Here is a 25213-nt window from a genome sequence, read left to right as displayed (position 1 = left end):
AAAAATTTAGAAACATTCTAATAGGACTGAAATCCTTGACCTCGAAAACCCGAAACGCAAACCAATCAGAACCAAACCCGTATGGATGTCTGAAAACCCATCCTTAGTCATTATTATATATCGTATAATTTCATCATATAATTAATCGTATTTTATATGTACCATCATAAAGGTAATCATATAATTAATAGTATTTAATACGTATCATCATATAAACAATTACATATATTATATTTTAAAGACTTAATATGAAATATAAAAACCATAATTTGAGTTGGTATTTCAAATTGGGCTTTGTATTGTATTTTTCTTATATATATTGACAACATTCTTTTATAATGGACTTAATGACTTAAGCTCATTAATTTTTCTATTTAATACTACTATCTTTGTTTCCAAACAAAATTTTTTTTTTTTTAAAAGACTACAATCCATGTTTCCAAACACACCAATTTTTAAAAAAACTCTTATCCAAGTATCCAAACACACCGAAATTGTACTTCAGCTTTAATAAGATAGATATATATATCAAAACTATATAAAACTATACGACACGTTACGTGTTGGTCCCATGCGTAAGTATTTCAGCAAGGCCGGGCCGTTGAAATTGATCGACTCATTATGGTCCACCTCTTTAATTAACACTATTTGCTGTTACATAGTTGTTATGATCCAGAATATTACAAGTAAACTTTGGAAAAATATCTGTCCAAAAAATCAAATGATAATATAAAAAAGTAACATAGATATCTACGCTTACTCGTTCTTTTAAAATGAAGGTGTCGAGAGAAGGAAACCAATGATAAAGCATGTAACAGAGTGAGTGAGGTTATTACAAAGTTCACACAATCTAGGGAATATACACTATACATGTATATGAATCCAATCCTAGAAGAGCCAATGCTTCTTCCTGGCTTGTCTTGTGGGAACATCTGGAAGAGTAAGGAACTACTAAGTCAGAAAGTTGGAGATTTAAGATCCAATGAAACCATGGAGATATAAAGATGATAAAATAGCACTAAAAAGCAGAGTTGACAGAAAAGACTTGAGTTTACCTCCACTAGAGTATAGGGAATTGTAATGCACTTCGCTCCAAAAGCTAAGCCAAGCCTCTGCAGAAGAGGGAGAAGGATTAATCAGGACCCCGAGTAAAGTTGGCTTAGAGAGCGAACAAGGCAGAAAGAGAGGTTATGCAGACCTCTAAGAGGATTCTTGTCATGGGGAAGTATCTCGATGTACGACTGTTCCCGAAATGATGTGACTAAGCAGATCTTGGCTCCAAACTACAGTAATGCTGAATCAGCAGCCAGTCATTTAAGTAAAAACAAAAAAAGAACGAGAAATGTGAGTGAATCAAAAACATGATTCCTCAAGATGCAGTTGCTGACAGAATCTCTAAAGTGTGTTAATAAACTGATGTTGTAGTCTTATAGTAAGCTCAAAAACACGATATTTCCTTCTTTTTTTTTTTAAGAAAACTTACGCGATCTGCAGCAGCTTGCAGTGTAACGTGATCTCCCCATTCACCCTGTCTAATCACATCCGAAATTTATTGGCAGAAAAGAATGAATCAGAGAATAATTTTATACCTCGCTGGTACAAATGCAAAAGCAAAAAACAAAAGATGACTCACTTCTTCATCTTCCTGGTGTAGTGCCTGTATTTCATCGGCACATATCCTTCGTATAACTTTCGTTGCTTTTTCAACTGTAAAAGAAAATACATGATAAGTCAAAACTATGAAGTAATTTGTGACCAACAAGTTGGAGAGAAACTAAGTTCAGAGGAGTTCACAACAAATAAAAAATAGTGTTTTGAAAACAACTTCAGGACATGAGTCTTGAGTGCTAAAAGCCGAGAAAAAAAAAAGAGTTTCAGCGACTGAAAACATAGTCACCAGAGAGACAAAACACAGCTTGAGGGGGTGAAGAAGCTAGAGTCTATGAAAACAATGAAAATACATACAATTAACCATTCATCGCTGGAGGTACTGCCTAAATAGATTCATCCCTGAAGGCATTGGTTATACATACAAATAAGTATGCATCCTATGAAGAAGAAGAAACAGAGTTGCAGTATGGGTTCTCAGACAGTACCTGCTTTACAATATGCTTCCTAACATGCTTATGGTAATCTGGATTGCGGAAAAGCTGGTCTGCTAGAGCACGGAACTGGCAAACAAGCATAACATATGATAGAGGTCGAAATCAATTAAAAAAAAAAGAAATCTGTATATGGATGTTCCTTCCGGCGGGCGCACCTGACAATTTCCATCCCCCTCCATCTGTAGTTCAGCTAAGCCATATGTGGCCAACCTGACCACCAAACATAACCAATGTTTAACAGCTATATAGACTTGAAGAAAACTATAAGGAATTTGACAAATGAATGATCTAATCAGCACCAAATGAAAGACAACAAATAAGAAAGATAAGAACCTCCCAGAGAGGAGCTCATGGTCTAATGTTGCATCATTTATATCGGGTATTTGCCTGTTAACCCGAGGAGTGTGCTGCCAATCCCATACAATAAGAAGCAAAAAGGTTACTCTCAAGTGTAGGAGTAGCCACATTCAAAGAACATTGTCACTAACAAAAACTAGGAATAGTCAACACATTCAAGCATATAATAGTAGTAGGGTTTTAAAAAGGGAAACTTAGTAATATCATTACAGGGATAGAATCTAGATGAGAGAGTCTCCTCCCAAGCATGCCCTCTCTTCTTCTTAAGCTCTCATCTTCAGCTAATATACGCGCAATGGTCTGATCATCCTCTGTATCCGCCACGCTGCTACTAAAACTAGAGTTTGAGCTCCCACTTGTACTGCCCCCTGCTCTTCCACTTCCACTTCCACTTACACTTGCAAATGGATTCGTATTGTGTTCTTCACTCATGGTGTTTTGTGATTCTACACTAAAATACAAGTACAAAGAACATATCTTTAATAGCTCATAAGCTTCATTATGGATCAAACACACAAACCCTAATCGTGAGAGAGAGAGAAGCATCAAGTAAACAACCAAAATCCAAATGTTACTAAATGTTGAAATCCGTGACGAAAGATGACACTTTCCCAATTCAATTGCAGCATCATGGACCAAATATCACAAATTGATCCGACTACGATCGAACAGCAAACAATATAAATTCAGAAAAAATTACCGAAAATTTAAGAAAGCTCAATCCGTTGGTTTTGACTTGGCAACAGAGCTCGATTAGATCAGATAAATAAGATTCTCTGATTCGTCTTCTCTCGGGAGAGGGTTTCTTCTTCTTATTCTTCGTGAGTTCGTTCCTCTCAAAGACGGACTAGTTTTCGTCTTCTTTGGCGGTCAAAGGATGCGTCAGCCTCTCTTTTTCTTTTGTTTTTTTGTCTGAGAGTCTGAGTCGTACGGTACGTGTACCGCGCGTGTGTCTCTACGTTTTTTAATTATTATTTTTATTGTTTAACATTGTTAATTTCAGTTAATCGTATTATTATTTGGTATGTAAAATATCTCTGATTTTTTATATTAATATATTCTATCTTGTGCTACACATAGTGATATAATAGAAGTAAAAAAAATGTCTAACTGAGTAGCTAAAATATTAATATAATACTTTTTCTCTTTAATATAATACTTTTATATTGAAAAAATTTTACAAGATAACCCAAAATCTAAAATATTTGACGATATAAAATTAACTTTTGTTTATCATATAACATTTCTGTATTAATTTTAGATGAATTTCTATATAAATTAATGTATCTTGTGACATAATTTTTAAAAATCAAATAGTAATTATTACTCTCTCTATTTTTATTTGTAGGTAGTTTTAGCAAAATAGATTTGTTTCACTTTCCAAAGCAATGAAATAATATAATTAAAATTCATTTAATAAGAAAGTGTTACTTTTCCATTAAATGTTCTTCTTAAAAATAACAATAACTTCACTCTCTAATTAAATGTTCAAGAAAAAATGAATGTGTTAATAGATAAAACAGCGTATTTTGCTTGCTGATTTCTAAAAAGTTTAAAAGTCTTAATATGCATGCTTTTATGTTAAACTACCTATAAATAAAAACAGAGGGAGTACTAAACATGTTATTCTCATCAGCATATCATTTTGGCTAACTATATACTATTACACACAAACTAATTATCTGAAATCATTTATTTAAGGGTTAACAATAATTGTTTTTGGTGATTTGAACATTTTGGTGGAGAGAAAGTGTGATGTTTATATAAATGAGTTTTGACTTGCTATATTAAGAGTGAAAAAAAAACTGCAATGGTTCAATCAAAACAATAATCAAATATTGTACCCACAAATATCATCCTTGAAAATAGTAAAACTATTATCCAAACACAGACGAGCTTCATTCCCAATTGCTTTATCTCTCAACTTCCTCAATCTCTCACCCATCTCTTCATCCTCCATTACTTTCCTCAACCCATCCTCAACCTCCTTCTCTCCAAACCCGCTTATTCTCACCCCGATCTTCCATACATCCACAATGTATCTACAGTTCACAAACTGGTCTCCGGCTACGGGATAACACACTAGCCTCCGACAACTTGCCACCGCCTATTGTACAAACAGCTCAGGACTCAAAACTATACACATTGTGTATGGATGTATACTACATACGTTTTAGAAATATTGTATATAAATAATTAGGTTTAAGGTACCTCCATGGTCGAGTTCCAGCCACAATGAGTCACATAACAACCCACTGAGTCGCTTTTAAGAACTTCAATCTGTGGGGCCCATGGCACGATCCTTCCTTGGTTCTTGACCCTATTGACAAACCCTGGTGGCAGTCCCTCCTGCCAAACCCGGTTTAGCGCCCAAATGAAAGGTCTTCCTGATGCTTCCAACGCTAATGCCAACGTTCTAATCTTTGATTCTCCTATTGGAGAAACCCAGCTTCCAAATGAGATGTAAATGACTGAGTTTGGCTTCTGTTCTTGGAGCCAGCCAAGACAAGATCTGTCTTCTTCCCAGAAACTAGGGTTCTTGGTTAAAGTTTTATCACTTGTTGCTCCTTGGTTATGTAATGGACCAACGTAAAGAATTCGAGGGTTTCGATTGTTGTTGTCCTTATTAATGAACTCAAGTTCATATTCGTCTTTGAATGAGTTTACCAAGATCCACCGGAGACTTTTTGCTCGTTCTAGGGTTCTTTGCCAGAACTTGAATCGTCTTTTTTGAGCCGTCGGAGTACCGATCAGCCACAATAGATCTCCAGTGTATAGGAGCGGTTGCTCCGGTAGGAGTAATTGTTTTTCTGGTTGACGAGGACAGCCTAATGGTACAATTATAACTTAGTAGGCAATCGTTAAGTAGCCAAGAACAAATGAATCAAATTGTATTTCACCTCTAACGTGTTCTATATATAAAGTTACATGTGACTATTGTAAAAAAGAAGCTACATGTGACTCGACTCCTATGTAATTATTTATTTGATATTCTCTAACGTAGGTTACAAGAGACCACCTAGATATTAACACGTACATTTAAAATCGGTTGATCACACCAATTGATTATTGTTATCTATATTTTTATAATCACTGTACCAACCAGATAAAGTGTCTCTAACATAACTTTACAAAAACATGCGGTTCTGTTCCAAAAGTTATTTTCTAAACCATGGTTGCATTCCACTGTAATGAGTGGCGGAACCAGAAAATTTTGTTGCCGGGTCAATATTTTTTTTCGACCAAAAACATATAGTAAAAATTAATTTTTGTAAATAATATACTATATAATCTACAATATTTTATTATTATACATATAAGAACCTTGTAATATTTTATGTTAGTGAATTAATTTTTTAAATTAAATATTTAAATTATTTTATTATTCATAATTAAATTATTTTATTATTCATAATTTAATTATATTTATTATATACATAGATACTATTTAAAACTTTCTATATAAGTTATTGTAAGACCCATTTTTTAGCATTAATGTAAATGTTTTGTTATGCGAATATAAAATCAATTGAAATTTAATGAATAAACATAGTGAAGGAATATATCCTACGATGAAGACAAATACAGGAAAAATAAACATTCACAAAAAATTAACTAATTTTCTAGCATGTACATGATTACTTTAGCAGTAAACCAATTTCACGCTGCCTAAGACCAACATTATTGGTCGTTTCTTAGGGGTTACTAGGGGGATCACAAAACGCCAGAACCGAGGGGAAAATGAGAGAAATGTCGCTGATTAAGAACCAAGTGAAGTTGAATTTTTGTACTGTTCACGGATTCTACGGATACGTAGCAGCCTGCAATTAACTTCTTTTTTATTTTATTTTTTAAATCAGACCAGAAAAACCAAAAATAAGAACTTTCATTTGGGATTTACCGATAATGTTGCCCTAAGTTACTCATGGGCATTTCATTGGAAAAATAATGTACGTGGATTTGGATTAGATTTAAAATGTTACAGTAATTATTTTAGTTTCTTTTTTAATTATACATATGTATCATGATCCTATAGAAATGGTCCAGATTAGTCACATGTTGCCACGTATCGGTATTCTGTTCCTGGCGATACCAAAATGTTAATTCTCCAATGGTCGGGATTCGAATCCAAGTGACGGAACTCATAGCTGTGAACCCTTTACCACTAGAGCTAGAAGCTCCGGTTTACAATAATTATTTTAATTGAACGAAACTGTGCTTATATTGTATAGGAGTCATTAAGAGACTTTAACTGGGGTCAGGTATTGCAAATTTACAGAAACTATTGTAAATAATTAAAATTTATAGGGGTCAGCTGACCCCTATCTCTTAGTTGCTTCCGCCCCTGACTGTAATATAGGTTTTTAGATGAATAAATTTAACATTTTAAATTGATCAAGAAAAAATTAACATTTTAAAATAAATCGTTGTATGTCTGCTCTACCATCTTTTATAAACTCACCAAATTTAACTTTTTGAAATTCACAAAAATGCCCTATCCAAAAAAGTTACGATATTGATCATATACATATATGTGTGTGGTATGGGATTTGGTTTCAATCAACGTGACAATTCCACGAGATAAACGTTACTTGTTTGGTCCACTTGGTAGGAATATTCAATCCAAAACATTAGATATATTATCTTATACTTCAACGATACATGCTCTATTAGTAAGAAATTTTTAAAATATACATGCTTTACGTAGTTGATTTGTATACAGACACAGTAATTCTAATAGGCTTTCTTTGGGTATACTATTGTTTATGTATATGTTATAGTACATGCGCTAGTACGTATGCACATACTTCATTGGGACGTACCTGTGTATTAAAGATATTTTAAACAGACAGATAAACAGACTATCTTTGTTGTTGTATTACAAATATATTTATACATAAATTTGAAACACTATATGTATTAGACTAAATGTATACAGGATAATTCTACAACTAGATAATCTCTATCTTTAATACATATTTAGAGATAATCCCAATCTATTTCAATATGTACAACATGCCAATTAGTTAACACACATTTTATGTTTTATGTTTATGTATGTTCTTAATTGGAAAGTACCTATTTGTTTTGATATGCAGATGCACACATTACTATTGGACACCACATTACTATTGCACACGGTTGTGTCAGGGTTCAAATGGATACGACTCTGTGATTGTATATATATAATTATCAATTTATTTTAGGTCACCAAAAATAAATTAGTATGCATATTTATAAGTGACTAACTATTATGTATTTGGCACATATCTCAACTATGATATATATGAATCAACTGTTAAAATTTAAAATAAATCAGATCACCTTTTCGGGAGACTATGCCTGTCCGTACTAGCTCTGGTATAGATTCGATCATACGGTAAGCAGCGAACAGCACCGGCCAGAATCCGGCGACAGGAACACCACGCCGATCAGCCACTCTTATAGCCCACGAAGCCAACAAATCAACCACAACACAAGCCACACGGCCCGCACCCACGTCTTCTTCTAGCAGGAAGTGTTCAAGCTGAGACGGCATGATGGTCTCCATCGACTTCTCTATCGAGAAGAAGTCCGAGGGAGGTGCGTCCGGACGTTCTTGACCGTCTGATAAGGCTAAGAACGTTATTCCAAGATCCTCGTTAGACTTTGAGATCCTACGGTTGATAGACTCGGGAGTCATAAGGACAGGGGAGAATCCACGACTGAAGAAGGCCGACGCGAGGTGGAGCATCGGGGTGACATGGCCTTGCGCCGGGTAAGGGATGAATATTATCTTTGGCTTTTGTGTTACTTTCATATCTTGTTCCTTGCTTCTGTTTTGATACAATTCTTCATATATTTTCTGAATTGTGGTAATTGATCTTGGTATGTGAACTAGGGTTAATATAACAAGTAATATGAAAGGCTGTATACAAGATCATTAATTTAATATTATTGCACACCATGCATGTGCTATATTGACTCAGACAATCTGTTGCATGTAAAAAAGATGTCCACTTTCCTTAAAATGAAGGTGTGCTCCAGTAGTTTTAGTATAATAATATATGTGTTGTGAATTAATAAAAAAGAAAATATAAATATTTATTATATGAATGCTTTTGTTGGTGGTGAGCAATGTGAGAGAGAAAATATGAGATTGAGTTTTTATGATTCAACTTAACTTCTCTTCTTCTTTCACGATTCATATATATAGTACAAGAATAAGATGCTTAGTCATCTTGTGTTTAATGAGAAGAAGACAGGTGCATGATGATGGTGATAGATGACTTAGTGACATCTGTTGTACAAGATGAATCATCATATTTATAATACTCCCCCTTGATTATTCATCTTGTATTACGTAGTGCCTCGTTAAAAACCTAATCATGGAAAAACCCAGTGGGATAAAAACCATGATAAGGAAAAAAGAGTACACTGACGCAATTTCCCCTTGAAAATAATGGACATAGCTTTTTTTTTATAAGTCACGCAAACGCCGCATCCCGATACCGTCGACGTGTTTCCGGAATGTTGTAGTCGGAAGAGACTTGGTGAACAAGTCAGCCGGATTGTCGCATGACCGTACATATTCGATGTCCACTTTTTTATTTTTCTCGAGCTCCCGAATGTACGAGAAAAATCTTGGAGGGATGTGCTTCGTTCTATCGCTCTTAATATAGCCTTCTTTGAGTTGAGCGACGCAAGCCGAGTTGTCTTCAAAAACTTTCGTCGGTTCTTTCTTGTTGATTATTCCGCTTGAATCTTGTATGTGGTGACTCATCGATCTCAGCCACACACATTCTCGACATGCTTCGTGAAGCGCAATAGTCTCTGCATGGTTTGAAGAAGTTGCAACCAGAGTTTGTTTCTGGGACCGCCAAGAGATCGCGGTTCCACCAATTGTAAAAACATAGCCGGTTTGAGATCGAGCCTTATGAGGATCTGATAAGTATCCTGCATCTGCAAAACCAACCATACCAAACTCGGGTTTTCTAAAATACATTAACCCTAAATCAACTGTACCTTGCAAATATCGGAATAGATGTTTTATTCCGTTCCAATGCCTGTGAGTAGGAGCAGAGCTATATCTTGCTAAGAGATTAGTTGCAAAAGCAATATCAGGCCTGGTACAGTTTGCCAAGTATAAGAGCCCACCGATAGCACTCATATAAGGTACTTCAGGACCTAATATCTTCTCGCTATCTTCGCAGGGCCTAAAAGGATCACTCTCAATATTGAGAGATCTACCAATCATTGGAGTACTCAAAGGAGTCGCTTGGTCCATACGAAAGCGTTTCAATAACCTTTTCGTATAGTTTGATTGATGCACAAATATTCCTTCTCGGAGATGCTCTATCTGGAGCCCAAGACAAAACTTTGTCTTGCCGAGATCTTTCATTTCGAACTCCTCTTTCATATGAGTTCGAGCATCATCAACCTCCTTTTGAGTTCCAATCATGTTCAGGTCATCTACATATACAGCAATGATCACAAAGCCAGATGACGATTTCTTAACAAAAACGCAGGGACATATCGCATTGTTCACATATCCTTTACTCAAGAGATAGTCACTTAAGCGATTGTACCACATGCGTCCGGATTGCTTTAATCCGTAGAGTGATCGCTGTAACTTGACCGAACATACCTCCCTAGGTTTTTCTTTCAATGCCCCTGGCATTTTCAACCCTTCAGGGAGTCTCATATATATATCATTATCCAACGATCCATACAAATAAGCTGTCACAACGTCCATGAGATGCATTTCAAGACTTTTTGACGCCGTAAGGCTCATCAAAAATCTAAATGTAATTGCATCCATTACCGGGGAATACGTTTCCTCAAAATCAACTCCCGGTCTCTGAGAAAAACCTTGGGCTACTAATCGGGCTTTATATCGTGTTACTTCATTCTTTTCATTTCTTTTTCTCACGAATACCCACTTATACCCAACATGATTTATATTCTCAGGCGTTATGACAATAGGTCCAAAGACATCTCTTTTATTCAGGGAGAGTAATTCAATTTGAATGGCCTTCTTCCACTCCTCCCAATCATGTCTTTTCTGACATTCTAAAATGGACCTTGGATCGGGATCATCACTTTCGTGATTGATTTCTTTGGACACAGAAAAGGAGAACATTCCATCAACATCTTTTATTTTATTTCTGATCAATAACTTTTGATCAAGGGCGTAGTTGATGGAAATCTCATACTTTTCTGTTCCCTCCTCGTCATCTGGATCCTTATCTTTATTTGGTTCTTCTTGAACCTTTTCACTTATGCCTTCTTTCAGACATTTTTCAATATCAGGTTCTTCTAGAACCTTTTCACTTTGCTCAACCAATTTCTTTTTCTTTCGGGGATTTTTATCTTTCGAACCCGCTGGTCTCCCCCTCTTTAACTGAACCTCAGGTTCATTTATTTTGTTTCCATCAGTTTGTTCCCCAGAAACAACAACTCTTGATGGAACATTTTCAGCGGGTATATATGATTTCGTCACCCTTCTCGTATCTGTGAACGCATCTGGTAACTGGTTTGCCAATTTATGCAAATGCACAATTTTCTGAACTTCCAGCTCTCTTTGATTCGTAGGGGGATCAAGGTGTAACAACGACTGTGTACACCAAGTAATCTCTTTAGGAATTTCTCTAATTCCTCCCCCTAATGCTGGAAATTCATCCTCATTAAAATGGCAATCGGCGAATCTTGCCGTAAACATATCACCAGTTACTGGTTCCAGATATCTTATAATACTTGGTGACGTATAACCCACATATATTCCCAATCTCCTTTGTGGGCCCATTTTTGTTCTTTGTGGTGGAGCTATCGGAACATAGACCGCACACCCAAAAACACGGAGATGGGATACATCTGGCTCTTGCCCAGATGCTAATTGTGATGGGGAGTACTTATGATATGCACTCGGTCTCAACCGAATCAGTGCAGCTGCATGCAAAATAGCATGACCCCATATAGAAATTGGGAGCTTTGTTCTCAAGACTAACGGTCTTGCAATCAACTGCAACCGTTTTATCAATGACTCGGCCATGCCATTTTGTGTATGCACATGGGGAACTGGATGCTCTACATCAATCCCCATTGACATACAATAATCATCAAAGGCTTGCGATGTAAACTCACCAGCATTATCAAGCCTTACTTTCTTAATGGCATACTCTGAGAACTGCGTTCTCAGCTTTATTATCTGGGCAATGAACTTTGCGAAAGCCGTATTTCGTGTTGTCAAAAGACACACACTTGACCATCTAGTAGATGCGTCAATCAATACCATGAAATACTTAAATGGCCCGCAAGGTGGGTGAATCGGCCCACATATATCACCATGTATTCTTTCTAAAAATATTGGTGATTCATTGCCTACTTTTGCTGGTGATGGCCGAGTTATAAACTTTCCTTGAGAACATGCTTTACATGTAAACTCGCCCGTTTGCAAAACTTTTCCGTGTTTCAACGGATGGCCATTCGAGTTTTGCACTATCTTTCTCATCATGACTGAACCAGGGTGTCCTAGCCTCTCATGCCAGATTTTAAATGTATTTGTAAACTTTATGTTTACCACGGCATAGGACTCAGTCATGTTTATTTTTGTACAATATAGTCCAGAGGATAACATTCTTAACTCTTCCAATATATTTTTCCTCTCGGACTTAATGCAAAGAAACTCAATGCCATTTTTACTCATAGTCTCAATATGATATCCATTCTTTCGGATATCCTTAAAACTTAACAAGTTTCTATGAGACTTGGGGGAATACAATGCATCATTTACTTCAAATATTGTTCCCCTGGCATTGAAAATTTCGCTCTACCAGAGCCCATAATAATCTTTGCATTACCAGATATTGTACTTACGCTTCCAGCGTAATCTTTCATTTTGAGACTGGAGAAATATTTTCTATCTTTAATTATCGTGTGCGTTGACGCACTATCCGCCAAGCACATATCTCCATCCATAGTCTCAAAGTCTGGCATTCTTTCTGAATTTAAAATATTTATAAAACATATATTATTAAATATATAAACATGAAAACATAACATCTATTTTACAAAACAAAAGATAACGATACTATAATACAGTAAACTTATATCACATCGATCTTATATCACACATCGATGTTTTCTGGCTCAACCAGAAAATCTGATACGTCGAGATGAGTATCATCATTTAAACCATGAAAGGATGGCCCGGGTTCATCAGAGATGAAATTCGTTTCACCTCCACTTTTCTCTTTTCCCTTTTGGGATTCTCTATACAGATCGGCTAAGTGTCTTGGCGTACGACAAGTACGTACCCAATGACCTTTCATGCCGCATCTGTAGCAAACCTTTTCTGTTTGCCTTTTATCATCCCGGCCCCTTTCATTCTCTTGAGAGTCCTTTTTATTTCTTTCATCATACGGACGGAATCTTCTTCCTCGTCCTCTCCCACGACCATGATTTCGACCTCGACCACGTCCACGTCCTCGTCCTCTCCAATTATCATAACTGGATGATGCAACATTCACTTCGGGGAATGGAGCAGATCCAGTGGGACGAGCTTGATGGTTTAACAACACGAGTTGATTATTTTTCTCCGCTACAAGGAGGATTTGCATCAACTCCGAGTAACGCTTAAATCCATTCACCCGGTACTGTTGCTGCAGGACTACATTTTCAGGATGGAACGTGGAGAGAGTTTTCTCGATCATATCATAATCACTTATTTTCTCTCCACATAACATCATCCTTGAAGTAATTCCGAACATAGCGGAATTAAACTCACTTACACTTTTGTAGTCCTGGAACCGGAGATGGATCCACTCGTGTTTGGCTTTTGGTAAGATCACATACTTCTGGTGATCAAACCTCTCTTTAAGAGATTGCCAGAGGTCCCCAGGATCCTCTTTTGTAATATATTCATCTTTTAAACCATCATGTATGTGGTGTCGTAAAAATATCATGGCTTTAGCCTTTTTCTCATCCGACACCGTTTTAGTATTATCGATGGTTTCCAAAAGCCCGCTACCTCTTAGGTGCATTCTTGCACCTACTGCCCAGGTCATATAATTATTTCCCGTAATATCCAGGGCATTAATTTCGAGCTTTGTCAAATTCGACATGATTACTGTATCATAGAATAATAATATAATATAGACGAGAATAAATGCATAATTTAAATGCAGAAATTAAAAGCATAAAGTAAAAGCAAAAAATAAATTGCGTAAACTTAAATTGCAGAAATTTAAATAGCATAAATAAAATTGGGGGTCCAGCCCACCATATGATCCAGGAGTCTTAGACTTCCATATTTGATCATTTTGAAAGGTTCGAGGCGACATAGTCGGCCATATTAACCTTTTCTTTTAATCAAGGTTCGAGGAGGCTTAGCCTTCCATTTTTGACCTTTTATTCACGGAGGTAAAACCTACCACGTGTTTCTCTGATCGTGAAGGCCTAGCCTATCTTAACAATCAGTCGGGGAAGGCAACGCCTATCATCCCAGAAAATAAACGGAGAAGGCCTAGCCTCTCACTCCGAAATAATAAATAAAAATTAAAATAAATTAAATATATTTAAAGACATAAATTTAAACATCACCTCGTTTCCTTGGTTTAAGAACGGTCGGTATAAAAGAGCTCGTCGTGCTGATAACGTGTTGTGAATTAATAAAAAAGAAAATATAAATATTTATTATATGAATGCTTTTGTTGGTGGTGAGCAATGTGAGAGAGAAAATATGAGATTGAGTTTTTATGATTCAACTTAACTTCTCTTCTTCTTTCACGATTCATATATATAGTACAAGAATAAAATGGTTAGTCATCTTGTGTTTAATGAGAAGAAGACATGTGCATGATGATGGTGATAGATGACTTAGTGACATCTGTTGTACAAGATGAATCATCATATTTATAATAATATGTAAATATTCACCCCGGTCATGATTTATATTATATCAGAGAGCAAAACTCCTACACTCCTTTTCTAAGGAAACTTTTTTTTTTTGTAAACAACTTTTCTAAGGAAACTTTTATATTCTATTTCTGGTTGTTGGGCCGTTACTTGTGCAGTGAGCATGCTAGCTAATATCTTAATATATTTACGATTTATATCTTTATCGACATGTGTGTTTCCGGTATGGACCACCGTTTTGGTCATAAATATCCTTTTCTACGGTATATATGCTGACAGTATGCACTAATGCACCCTCGCATATATTTTGCGAATCTGTAGGTGAAAAAAGAAATGTGAACTGGTACGTGATTTTGTTGTACACTGTTATGGTGGCTAAACTAAAATAAAACATGTTGTATGGAAATGAAAATCATGGATTAAATCCAATATAAAACATTAAGTAACGTTAGACAATGATTAACTTTGACTGGATTCTTAGCTTTGGATAAGAGACGATTCTTAATTTTTTTAAATTTTAATTAAGAAAAACTAAGAACCGTCTCTTAAATAAGAAATATAAGAACCATTTCTTAATCGAAAAAATCAAATTATGAGTTAAGAATTCCGGCTAAATTACCGGAGTTAATCATATTTTTAGTAATCGCATGAAGCCAGTCAAAAATCATTGATAAAACATTAAAAGGGAAAGTCGTGGGCACGTTGACACCAGCAATCCAAAAAGATCGCAAACTACATATTGAATATTCCTAATCAATGACTAAACTATTTGGTCCATACATTAATAGAAAATAGTACAGTTCTACAATCTGTTGGAACTCGGTTTTGGCGAAATGGTTTAAGACCATTTATTGATAAGTTTTCGGGCGAACACGTTCATCCAAAAAACCGAATGTTAGACACTATGAAGTAGTGTTACAATATGTCAAAATCGGAATTAGTTTTGAATGAAAAATAAAGGTACAAAATAAATGTCTTACAAAGCTCGTAAAGTTTTAAATTTGGTTAAGTATAAAATTAGCAAATATATCACTTTGGATATTTGAGTTTGAATTTGGATTTAAATTTATTAGACATTATGTCTGACAATTTTTTAAATCATATTCATGGTTATCTTTTATATTTGTTTAAATATAAAAATATGAACCCATTGCAAATTATATTATTAACTTTGAAACAGTAATAATATTTTTTTGCTTGAAAGTTACATAGTCATGGTCAATGGAAATAAATTTTCATTATGATATGTAACTTAGATCCTCCATTATTACACATCTTACGTTTTGTTGTGATTTTAAAAGAATAAGTCATAACATAAAGTTTTGTATTAAACGTATGAATGGTGTACTCATTTTTCTTCTTTTCTATATATATGCTTCTAAGCATTTGAGAGGAAGATACACACACTATCCAAAAAACATTCTCCCATTATGATTAGTATTCTTTTATTTTTTTTTTGTGTTTAAGAATACATCACAAATTATGTTCGATCGATTCTGTTTTTCGGTGATGGTAAACAGAAACAATGGTGCAGTTGTATTATGAGAATCTGAGCGCCATGCAACCGTTACATTATAGGGCGTTTAAAGATTCAAAGAAAGAGATTAACCATCTCGACTCTGCAATTCTTCTTTATTCGTTTGTTTCAGTATGTAATTTTGATTTTTGTTTTTATTATCTTTTATAAATATCAGTTGTCTAATTGTAGTAAAATAAGGTTTTTACACAGTCCATATATACAGTATATGTTTGAGATGAACTGTTGGTCCAAGTGAGAAGCTGTACGCACCATCGGTCTTAAGTTTGAGAATTGAGGGCTGATCGATCTAGCATACGATTATTCTTTTGGGTTTGTAGTTCGTTTTTTTTTTTTGATAAAGTTTGTAGTTTGTTAAAAGTTTTATTTTAATATCATTTTTCATGTAATTTTCATTTTTGTAAGAAACATTTAAATCAATAATAAATTTTTAATAGGGTTTTTGCACTAGATATCAAAAATATAGAAGCTAATTATGTAAGTGGATAAGACCCTGTGCATTTTTAGGTAATCCCGAAAGTATCCTTATTTCCAGACAAAAATGAAAAATCTAATCACAGTACATGTTAGACTTGAAACGGAATAACTTGAAACAATCGGTTGCACAAAAAAAATATCAATAATGCAAATTTATTATACAATAAAAAATCTGGTTATACAATAAGAAATCTGGTTATATATATACAATAAAAAATCTGGTTATATATATACATGATGATGGTTTTGTAATCATCCAATGTATGTTTTGACTCGAATAACATGGTATATTTTTCATTTTGTAGTTTTCATGATATACTTATAGAATATACGGATATTTGATGTCATATCCGGTAGATCACTACCATATGAGTTTGTAGTAATCTTTAGCCTTCCTATATATAGGTCGCCACTATAACCACTGGTCTGACACATAATATATGGTGGCCTATTTGGTATCAAATCTTTATATCCATATATACTGGATATACAATAAGAAATCTAGTTATATACCGGATATACAATAAGAAATCTGGTTATATATATATATACATGATGATGATTTTGTAATCATCCAATGTATTTTTCGACTCGAATAACATGATACATTTTTCATTTTGTAGTTTTCATGATATACTTATAGAATATACGGATATTTGATGTCGTATCCGGTAGATCACTACCATATGAGTTTGTAATAATCTTTAGGCTTCCTATATATAGGCCGCCACTATAGCCACTGGTCTGACATATAATATATGGTGGCCTATCTGGTTTCAAATCCTTATATCCGGATATCTCGTTAGAAAACAAATCTTAGCCTATCTGGTATCAAATCCTTATATCCGGATATCTAGTTAGAAAACAAATCTTCTCTTCTCTTCTTCGAAAATATCTTATCCTTTTCGAAAATATCTTCTCTTCTTCCTTTCACTTATCGTGTCCGAAAATATCTTGTCTCACCAAAATATAACCGGTTTCTTAGCCTTATTTACTTTTTCAACAACATTGGAAAGTTTATATCGGGATATCCGAAACTGAACATGAATCTGTGTTAATATGACGTGGACCATTCCCCACCAACAATTTCATTAAATATCTAAGTTTTAAAAAAATTCTCAAACACCGGTAAAATATTTGTAAACCTTCGTCTTTTTAATTATTGTAACTATATCCGGTTTCAAATTATTATATCTTCAATCTTTAAAAATGAATCCGGATTCAGTTTCTACTTTATGCTTCTTTTTGTCCAAAATAATAATATTTTCCTCTCAACTTCACCGATAGCAGATCATACGAATGTATTATTTGGAGAACAAAATTGACAAATCGTGACAAAAATTCCTTGGTTCTGCAAATATTTAAAAATAATGCACACATCTACAATTACCACCAAGAATTTGTATATTCACCTAAATAGGCCTTTTTAATATTATTGAAACATTTAAATCAATATGATCAACAAGAAAATTAATATGAAATGAACCATGATCATAAATATTAGGATCCGTCTCAGACTATTTGTATTTTCTAATTTTCTTACTAAAATATGTTTGATGTGTTAACAAAGTATTTAAAATTTGATAAGCCCAATTTATATGAATGCTTTTAAAGGAAATGTATAAAGGAACAAATTTTATGACTTTTGAACAAAAAATGCATTCGAATCAATTAACACGTGACCACTATTCTAACCACTTCTTTAGACAAATATCCTGATTGGCTTGCTGGACTAACGTTTATGGATAGTATTGGACGTGTCATGTGTGTGTTCGAATTCTGATATTTTGTTATAGATTGGTGACCTAAAATCATTTTAAATTCTTTATTTGTTAACTCAAAACCAAAGTTACCAGTCGAAAATCATTAATTTGGTAACTCAAAACCATTTCTTCATTTCATTTATTATATATAGGAATAGGATTCCGATAACATATAGTACCTTTTTATCAAAGTGATCAATGCTCTAATCGCGCATGATAAAAGACAGCCGTGCATGGGATGTGATTACGTACTTTTAGGACTTATATAAGCACGCCATGCATGACTTCAAACTTATAAAGGAAGCTGTTAAGGTCAGCAAGCAAAACTAATTAATATACAAATTAAACGATAAGAATGGTTAATCCAATAATTTAAAGTACAAGTATTACTAGTTGATTAATTAGCTGGATTAATTAAGAGATCGGATGCCGTTGAACAAGGAGATCCATAGAGGATCAATGCTTGTACCTACAAGGAGTATTATTCTGCTTAGTGGTAATGTTTTTATGAATTTATGAATTAAAAAGCATTATTATCTCAAAATTAAAATTTGGTTGGCCTGAAATCAAGAAAAGGTTTGTATGCATTGCTTACATCTCAATATCTCAAAATATATTTACACAACGAATATGTAGCACGAAACCAATATGTTTTCCGTAGAAAATCTAGGGCGTAGGAGCTTATTAGTTGTGAAAAGTCGGAGGATTACAAGTGATATCAGAACCGAATCCAAACAAGTGGGTAGTCACGTATAGGTTCACACTACCATGAGTGACGATCTCGAGGCAACATGGATGTTGAGTGTATTGTAACATCTGTTTTTGTGGTATATGTTGGGAAGATCTAATATAATTGATTTAATTATATATGTCACCAAAGTATGCTTATATTTATGGTTACTTATCCGGATAGAACTAGTTAAAATAGTGGAACGATGAGTGATTATCGGAAAATAATTTACGGTATATCATATGAGTGAAACCAAAACATGTGAAAATATTATATATTGATTGCATGATCAATAAATAAGTATTTTAAAACCTGTAAAAAATTAACGCGTCATCATACAAAATAGAATCTATGAACCGAGTAGATGCGGGAGACTCATTAACCGGGTCGAAATGTTACATATTCTATTTATTAAAAATATCTGAATTTCATCCATCACTCAGTAATAGTACTCTTTTCTTAGAGATGATTATTTTCCTTTTCGCAATAACATTCACAAACATATTTGAAACATTCCATCCCAAAATGTTTCCACTTTCCACAATACAATCATGGTGATGAAATTGACAGTTAATGGCTTATACACTTATTATACTCGAGGAAGTTTTAACTACTCGAGTTTCTAACCTTTCCGGTGACTACACAAACTTGTACAAGTCATTTGTAAACTATACGTCTTCATTTGAATCCATCTGTGTCTTTTTGACAAATTCATTTAGTTATAACTTTTAACAGTGTAAAAAGAACATGTCGAATTTCAAAAGTAACATTTTTTCTTTGAAAAGTAACATTTATGAATGAATCAAGTGTTAACTTAGCCACCAAAGTTCACGTATGAAAAAAACACGTGTAGTTCTAACTTCTATTTTTTTTTGTGTTGCAAAAAAACACCTTGATCTTTACCGAAATTCCTAACCTACTTTTTTTTTTTTTGGTGCGAATGTTAAATATTCCTAACCTACTTGCATTTAGAAGTATGATAAAAAAAAACTTACTCCTATTCTTTTGCTTTATGCATTGGTATGCATGGTCTAGTTTTTCAAATCCTACATATATTCTTTTTGAAATTATCAAATAAGTGTCTCAAGATAATTATGCAAACTATATAATTAAAATATACCTTTTGAAAAATAATTAATTAATTTAATTTAAAATATAATCTTGAGTTTTTATAAAATTGACGATTTTATTTCCTAAGAAAACAAAGATAGTATCTTTACTTTAGTTAGAAAGGCTTAAAAATCCAGCCATAACATAATGAAACAAGGAAACTTTTTTAATTATATAAAAAATAGTCATGTGATATTTCCTGATATAATTAAGAAGAAGCAAGAAAGTCATCGAATAATGTCCCAACTTACAAATCCACCATAATTAAGACGATGCGTCTATTTGTTGTTTTCTCCACCAATTCTTGTCTATATTCTTAAATGATCTGTGAATTTGATTCCAACTAGAAACTTTGAAACAAGGTTACATATAAACCAAGAATCACATCCAACACGCGACTCTTCAAATTTACTCTACAGCTCTAACAAGTTATGCAATCCCATACATATAAACTAAAATGATATTACATCATATATTTATTTTATACATAATACTTATTTTGAATCGAACAATACTTGGGTTCACCCCTGAGGTGAACTTATGAATTCACTTCTTTCCTTATTTCAATTATATTGTCATAAATATTAATGTCACATAAATAAATAAATTATAAATTACAAAAGAAGTAAACTTTAAATCATAAATTTTAAATTCGAACCCTAAACCCAAATCTTAGATTTTTAATTTTAAACCATACCCTAAACCCAAACCTATACCCTAAACCCAAACCTATACCCTAAATCTTAAATCTAAATTTAAATCTTAAACCCTAAACTCAAACCATAAACCCTAAATCCAAACTCTAAACCCTAAACCCAAACTCTAAACGCTAAATCCTAAATCTTAAACCTAAAATGTAAATCATAAACCCAAATTTTTCAAATACCTTTGGGTTAATGATCATCAAATGTATTTTCAAATACATTTTAGTGTATAGAGTTCGGGTTTATGGTTTACAGTTTGGGTTTAAGGTTTATGATTTAGGGTTTAGAGTTTGGGTTTAGAGTTTAGAATTTGGTTTAGGGTTTATGGTTTGGGTTTAGGGTCTAGGATTTAAATTTAGATTTAGGATTTAGAGTATATAGTTTGAGTTTAGGGTATAGGTTTGGATTTAGGGTTTAGGGTATGGTTTAAAATTTAAAATTTAAAATTTGGATTATGATTTGAATTTAGAATTTATGATTTAAAATTTACTTTTTTATAATTTATAATTTATTTATAATGTGATATTAATGTTTATGGAATGGTTTGCGTCGTGGCCTTTTAGCACACGTCCTATTACACCAATAATTATTCAGAGGAGTTGTAGACAAATACGAACCTAATATGAAAAATTACTATATAATTCTACATACTACAATGATATCTCAACCATCTTGATGATTGATAATCAATATATATATATATATATATAATATGATGTCGCGAACTCGAATTTGAACTCTATAATACTTAGCACTAAAGATTATTAAGTTTTAGTGAATATTACTTTAACATATTTACAAGTGAAAATCAGGTTTTCACTTTTAACATATTTCTCAGCAGTCACATCGTTAATTTTTTTTTAATTTAACATTTTACCAAAAAACAACATTTACAAGTGAAAACCGAATTTTCTATACTCAGAATTTTTCAAACATATGACGCGTAACTCTAAGGACCAGAAAATGATTTGAGAAATGAGTTGTTCAAAACACGATGTCATTCTGCAACGTTTTGATGTCAAAGACGAAGATACACAAAATTGTAAATTTTATTTCATATTAATTATTAAGAGACTTCTTAACATTTTAGTTTAAATATAATCGATGAGATAAGAGATAAGCAATGCAATACTCATCAATGAAACTAACTATATTTTGATTTAACTTAAAAACTTTGAAAAACCTTCAGAATATACTCCCTGGAGTATTATAAAAAATATTGTAAGACTATATAATTTCAAAAAAGAAAAGATTATATAACACTTCAAATCGAATTCAACCACTCCAATAGTCTTAACGAGACTATACCTGCTTTTCTCGTCCGGAACTTCACAACCTCTAGCTATTTTATATATACACCACCAATCCTTGACAAGTATGTTTTTCATAAAACTTCTTAATATTCGTCTCCTTTAAATTAAAACCACAACGCTTCTCTCCTCTTCACAATCCTCAGCTCCCCACTTATCATTGAGATAAAATGAATCAATCTTCAGGTAATTTTCCTAGTTCTTCAGTTAACTTTTTTTTTAATCCGAGATTGAATCGATATCTTTATATCCAACTGTTATTACATAAATTCCAATTCGTTAGATAACCTACTAATCATTTTTAGCTGTAGTGGAAAAACCTTCACAGGGGCCGTACACAAGTCCACCGCCGATTGGTTATCCGACCAGAGATGCGGTGGTTGGTGATCCTCCGGTATTGTCAGTTGAGACGAAATCCAAGGGTGATGGGTTTTGGAAAGGATGGTACATATTTATCTTTATTCATATAATTAATTATAGAAAACGTTCTTCGTATATTTATAAACTTTTTTTTTTGTAATTTAACAAAACCCTTTGAAATTTGTGTATACACTAGTAAGTGCTTCCAGTCATACGTTAATCTTTTGCAGAATGTATATACAGTACTCAATTCCTTTGTTTCTTTATCGTCTGTTTTGTAGTTTTTATATGTGTTTTCTCTATTTTTGCTGGATTTTTTTATAAAACACCAGACTATTTAAAAAATATAACTCAGCTCATTTTTTTCTAAAACAGTGTGTTTATATTTTAGTTACTTCAACGGTTCAACCTCTCATATTCTCAACATAATAACCGCAAAGAAACCAAAAAAGGTTTACAACTAATCTAACTAGCTGGTCTTGTCTATTGACAGTTGTGCTGCCATATGCTGCTGTTGTGTCCTGGACGCATGCTTCTGAGACTTCGGAGATAAAGATTTCATGCATATTATTGCTGTAATAAATATATTTGATGATTGTTATGTTAATTATCTTTATATGTTGATAATACTCTGCGGATGGTTGTTTTAGCTATATATCTTTGCAATAAAAAAAATCATGATATATATTAAAGTGATAAAAAAAAGAACTAATACTAAATGTATGGGATTCGGTTTCACGCAATTGTGAATGACCAAGACGAGGACTGCGACTGGCTAACCCAAATAATTTTCATTACCAACCAAGAAGATGAAGATAATGAGAAAATATTCCCATTTTCGGTACGAAATCTGCAGTAGGAAACTAAATCAGAAGATATTTGTTCATCTAAGTAATAATTTGTATTCCAATATTTCATATGCAGATCATGCTAGATGTTATAATGCATAAAGCTTAAGAGCAAGATTATTGGTAGTGGAATGGATCCTTAATACACATACACATATATATTATATAAACGTATATAATTGCGTGTTAAGGACTTTACAGAAACTCAAACCGAAAATTTTTTATTTAAGTTTTTTTTTATCAAAAAATTATTTATTTAAGTACGTTCTAAAACATGCATGAATAGTAGTATACAATGATTCATGAATGTCATGTCAGTTGATTGATTTACAGTTATCGACCTGTTTCGCGTTATTCTGTATTATCGTCGAAAGTTAGAGAAACCTTTCGTCCAATTGATACATAGCTAGCGACCGTTTTTCCCCACGAATGTCGTCGTCTTAACCGCTGAATAATTCAAATTAGTGTTACTAGACAGCTATTCATCAATAATAAATAATATTCTTTTCTTTCAACCCTGATGCCAATCGGTCAAAAGTATCAAACTATTTTTTTTTGGCAACAAACTGATTTATATATCTAAACGTGATCAATACAAAGAAACGGAAGAGTTATGGAGAGCGAATTTAGCAAGAGAGTCAGCAGCAGAATTGTTCTCTCGGCTAACAAAAGAAACGGAAAAAAGATAAAAATAGAAGATAGAAACTCGAGATCTATAAAAATTCCAAAAAACTCCACCGAATAAATTTTTGAATTGATAATTCTAACGAATTCCTGAGAATCGATTTTACACCAGACGTTGGAGAGTGACTTACACTTAGCATTTTGCAGTGCTTTCCTCATGGCCAGCGCTTCCGCCATGAGGAATAAAGAGACATGAGAGCAGTACCGGTCCGGAGTTCCATGGCGCCTAAAGCGCATCGACTAAATGATGCCCTTTAACAATTTTTTTTTAAAAGGAAACTATTTGTAAAAACTAAAAATTGTTTTCTATGCCCTTTAACAAAAATGATGGTTCTTTAACTTTTCTTTGCATTCAACTTGTTACTTGAGAATATCACTGGTTTCGGGTTTTACATCAATTTGTCTACTTAGTTGAGTTCTTATAATTAAATTTGTTTCTAGCAACACTTTCTACAAATGCATGAAAAGAGCAATACATAATGATAATTGGTAAATACAACACAAGACAATGTCACTATAAAATTTGTTTAGTTTGTAAATTTTACTGAATCTTTCTATTGGCAAAGAACAAGAGAGTCCAAGAGAGCATTTAAACCTAACAAAAAAAAATCATATTTGTTCTTTGTTTTTAAGATAAAGAAAATGAAGATAATTAGTAAAAACACATACATAAGTAAAGATAACAAAACAGTGAAGATTGACCATGCAAAAAAAGAGAGTATAGAAATTGTTGAAATAACAGAAAATAAAAAAAAATTGAATGAAGAGGAAAGATGGTGAATTGTATGTGGTAAATGACTGTTATTTAGAAAACAAAATTAGGTATTTTTAGTTGATTTGTTTTCTTTTTCGTTTATGGTAATAGCATTTGATAAAATATGTAAAAACGGAAACTAAGATTGTCAATAAAGAATCAATATCCGTCATAACTTTCAGTTATTATTATTACCAGTTTAAAAAAAGGAAGACAGAAGGTTCGAACCTGCACTGCTTCACAAATATAAACAGAACCAAGACCACTATGCCTATGATAACTATTGTAATGATTTGGCGCCCCTAAAATATATAGATATTTTGGCGCCTAAAGCCCTAGCTTCATGGGCTTTAGCCCAGGGACGGCCCTGCATGAGAGACCGCCCGAGACTCCTCTGATATGTAGGTTAGATCATGGTTCTCAAAGCACCAACCGAGACCTGCTCGCTGTGATACCAACCAGGCCGCATCAGTATTGCAGAAAAAGGTATCGTGGTAGAGAGGAGCTAAGTCGGGGGGTTCAAGAGGCTGGTGCTTAGAGGTCTTAATTTCAGACTGGGTGAGAAGCCATTCTCTGGCT

General features: G+C 33.5%; 3 protein-coding genes across 4 annotated transcripts; all 3 read right to left on the bottom strand.

Annotated features, from left to right (window-relative positions):
• Positions 1 to 599: 599 nt before the first annotated feature.
• LOC108857130 (OVARIAN TUMOR DOMAIN-containing deubiquitinating enzyme 11) lies at positions 600 to 3353 on the bottom strand. 2 transcript variants are annotated; one of them, XM_018631065.2, is made up of 10 exons: positions 3163 to 3349; positions 2673 to 2913; positions 2439 to 2512; positions 2261 to 2315; positions 2097 to 2171; positions 1634 to 1707; positions 1484 to 1532; positions 1199 to 1283; positions 1056 to 1112; positions 600 to 932 (listed from the first exon to the last, which is right to left on the bottom strand). In XM_018631065.2, exons 2-10 carry the CDS (start codon positions 2892 to 2894, stop codon positions 889 to 891), a joined length of 735 nt encoding a protein of 244 aa, XP_018486567.1. In that variant the 5' UTR covers positions 2895 to 2913; positions 3163 to 3349; the 3' UTR covers positions 600 to 888. The 2 variants fall into 2 exon arrangements, 1 of the variants encoding a protein (XP_018486567.1); XR_001950310.2 differs by having other exon boundaries at positions 788 to 932; positions 1199 to 1294; positions 1484 to 1528; positions 3163 to 3353.
• An 876-nt stretch (positions 3354 to 4229) lies between these two features.
• Positions 4230 to 8262, bottom strand: LOC108861078 (UDP-glycosyltransferase 82A1). Its single transcript, XM_056985641.1, has 3 exons — positions 7788 to 8262; positions 4674 to 5308; positions 4230 to 4569 (listed from the first exon to the last, which is right to left on the bottom strand). The coding sequence occupies exons 1-3, from the start codon at positions 8260 to 8262 to the stop codon at positions 4294 to 4296; spliced, it is 1386 nt and encodes a 461-aa protein (XP_056841621.1). The 3' UTR covers positions 4230 to 4293.
• A 4235-nt stretch (positions 8263 to 12497) lies between these two features.
• LOC130512334 (uncharacterized) lies at positions 12498 to 14188 on the bottom strand. Its single transcript, XM_057010195.1, has 2 exons — positions 14043 to 14188; positions 12498 to 13569 (listed from the first exon to the last, which is right to left on the bottom strand). The coding sequence occupies exon 2, from the start codon at positions 13562 to 13564 to the stop codon at positions 12569 to 12571; it is 996 nt and encodes a 331-aa protein (XP_056866175.1). The 5' UTR covers positions 13565 to 13569; positions 14043 to 14188; the 3' UTR covers positions 12498 to 12568.
• Positions 14189 to 25213: the final 11025 nt, after the last annotated feature.

The sequence above is a fragment of the Raphanus sativus genome, chromosome 5 (genome assembly GCF_000801105.2).
Source record: "Raphanus sativus cultivar WK10039 chromosome 5, ASM80110v3, whole genome shotgun sequence".
In the NCBI taxonomy this organism is placed as follows: Eukaryota; Viridiplantae; Streptophyta; class Magnoliopsida; order Brassicales; family Brassicaceae; genus Raphanus; species Raphanus sativus.
Note: the sequence above shows the minus strand (reverse complement) of the source record. Positions and strands in the feature narration are given on the sequence as shown.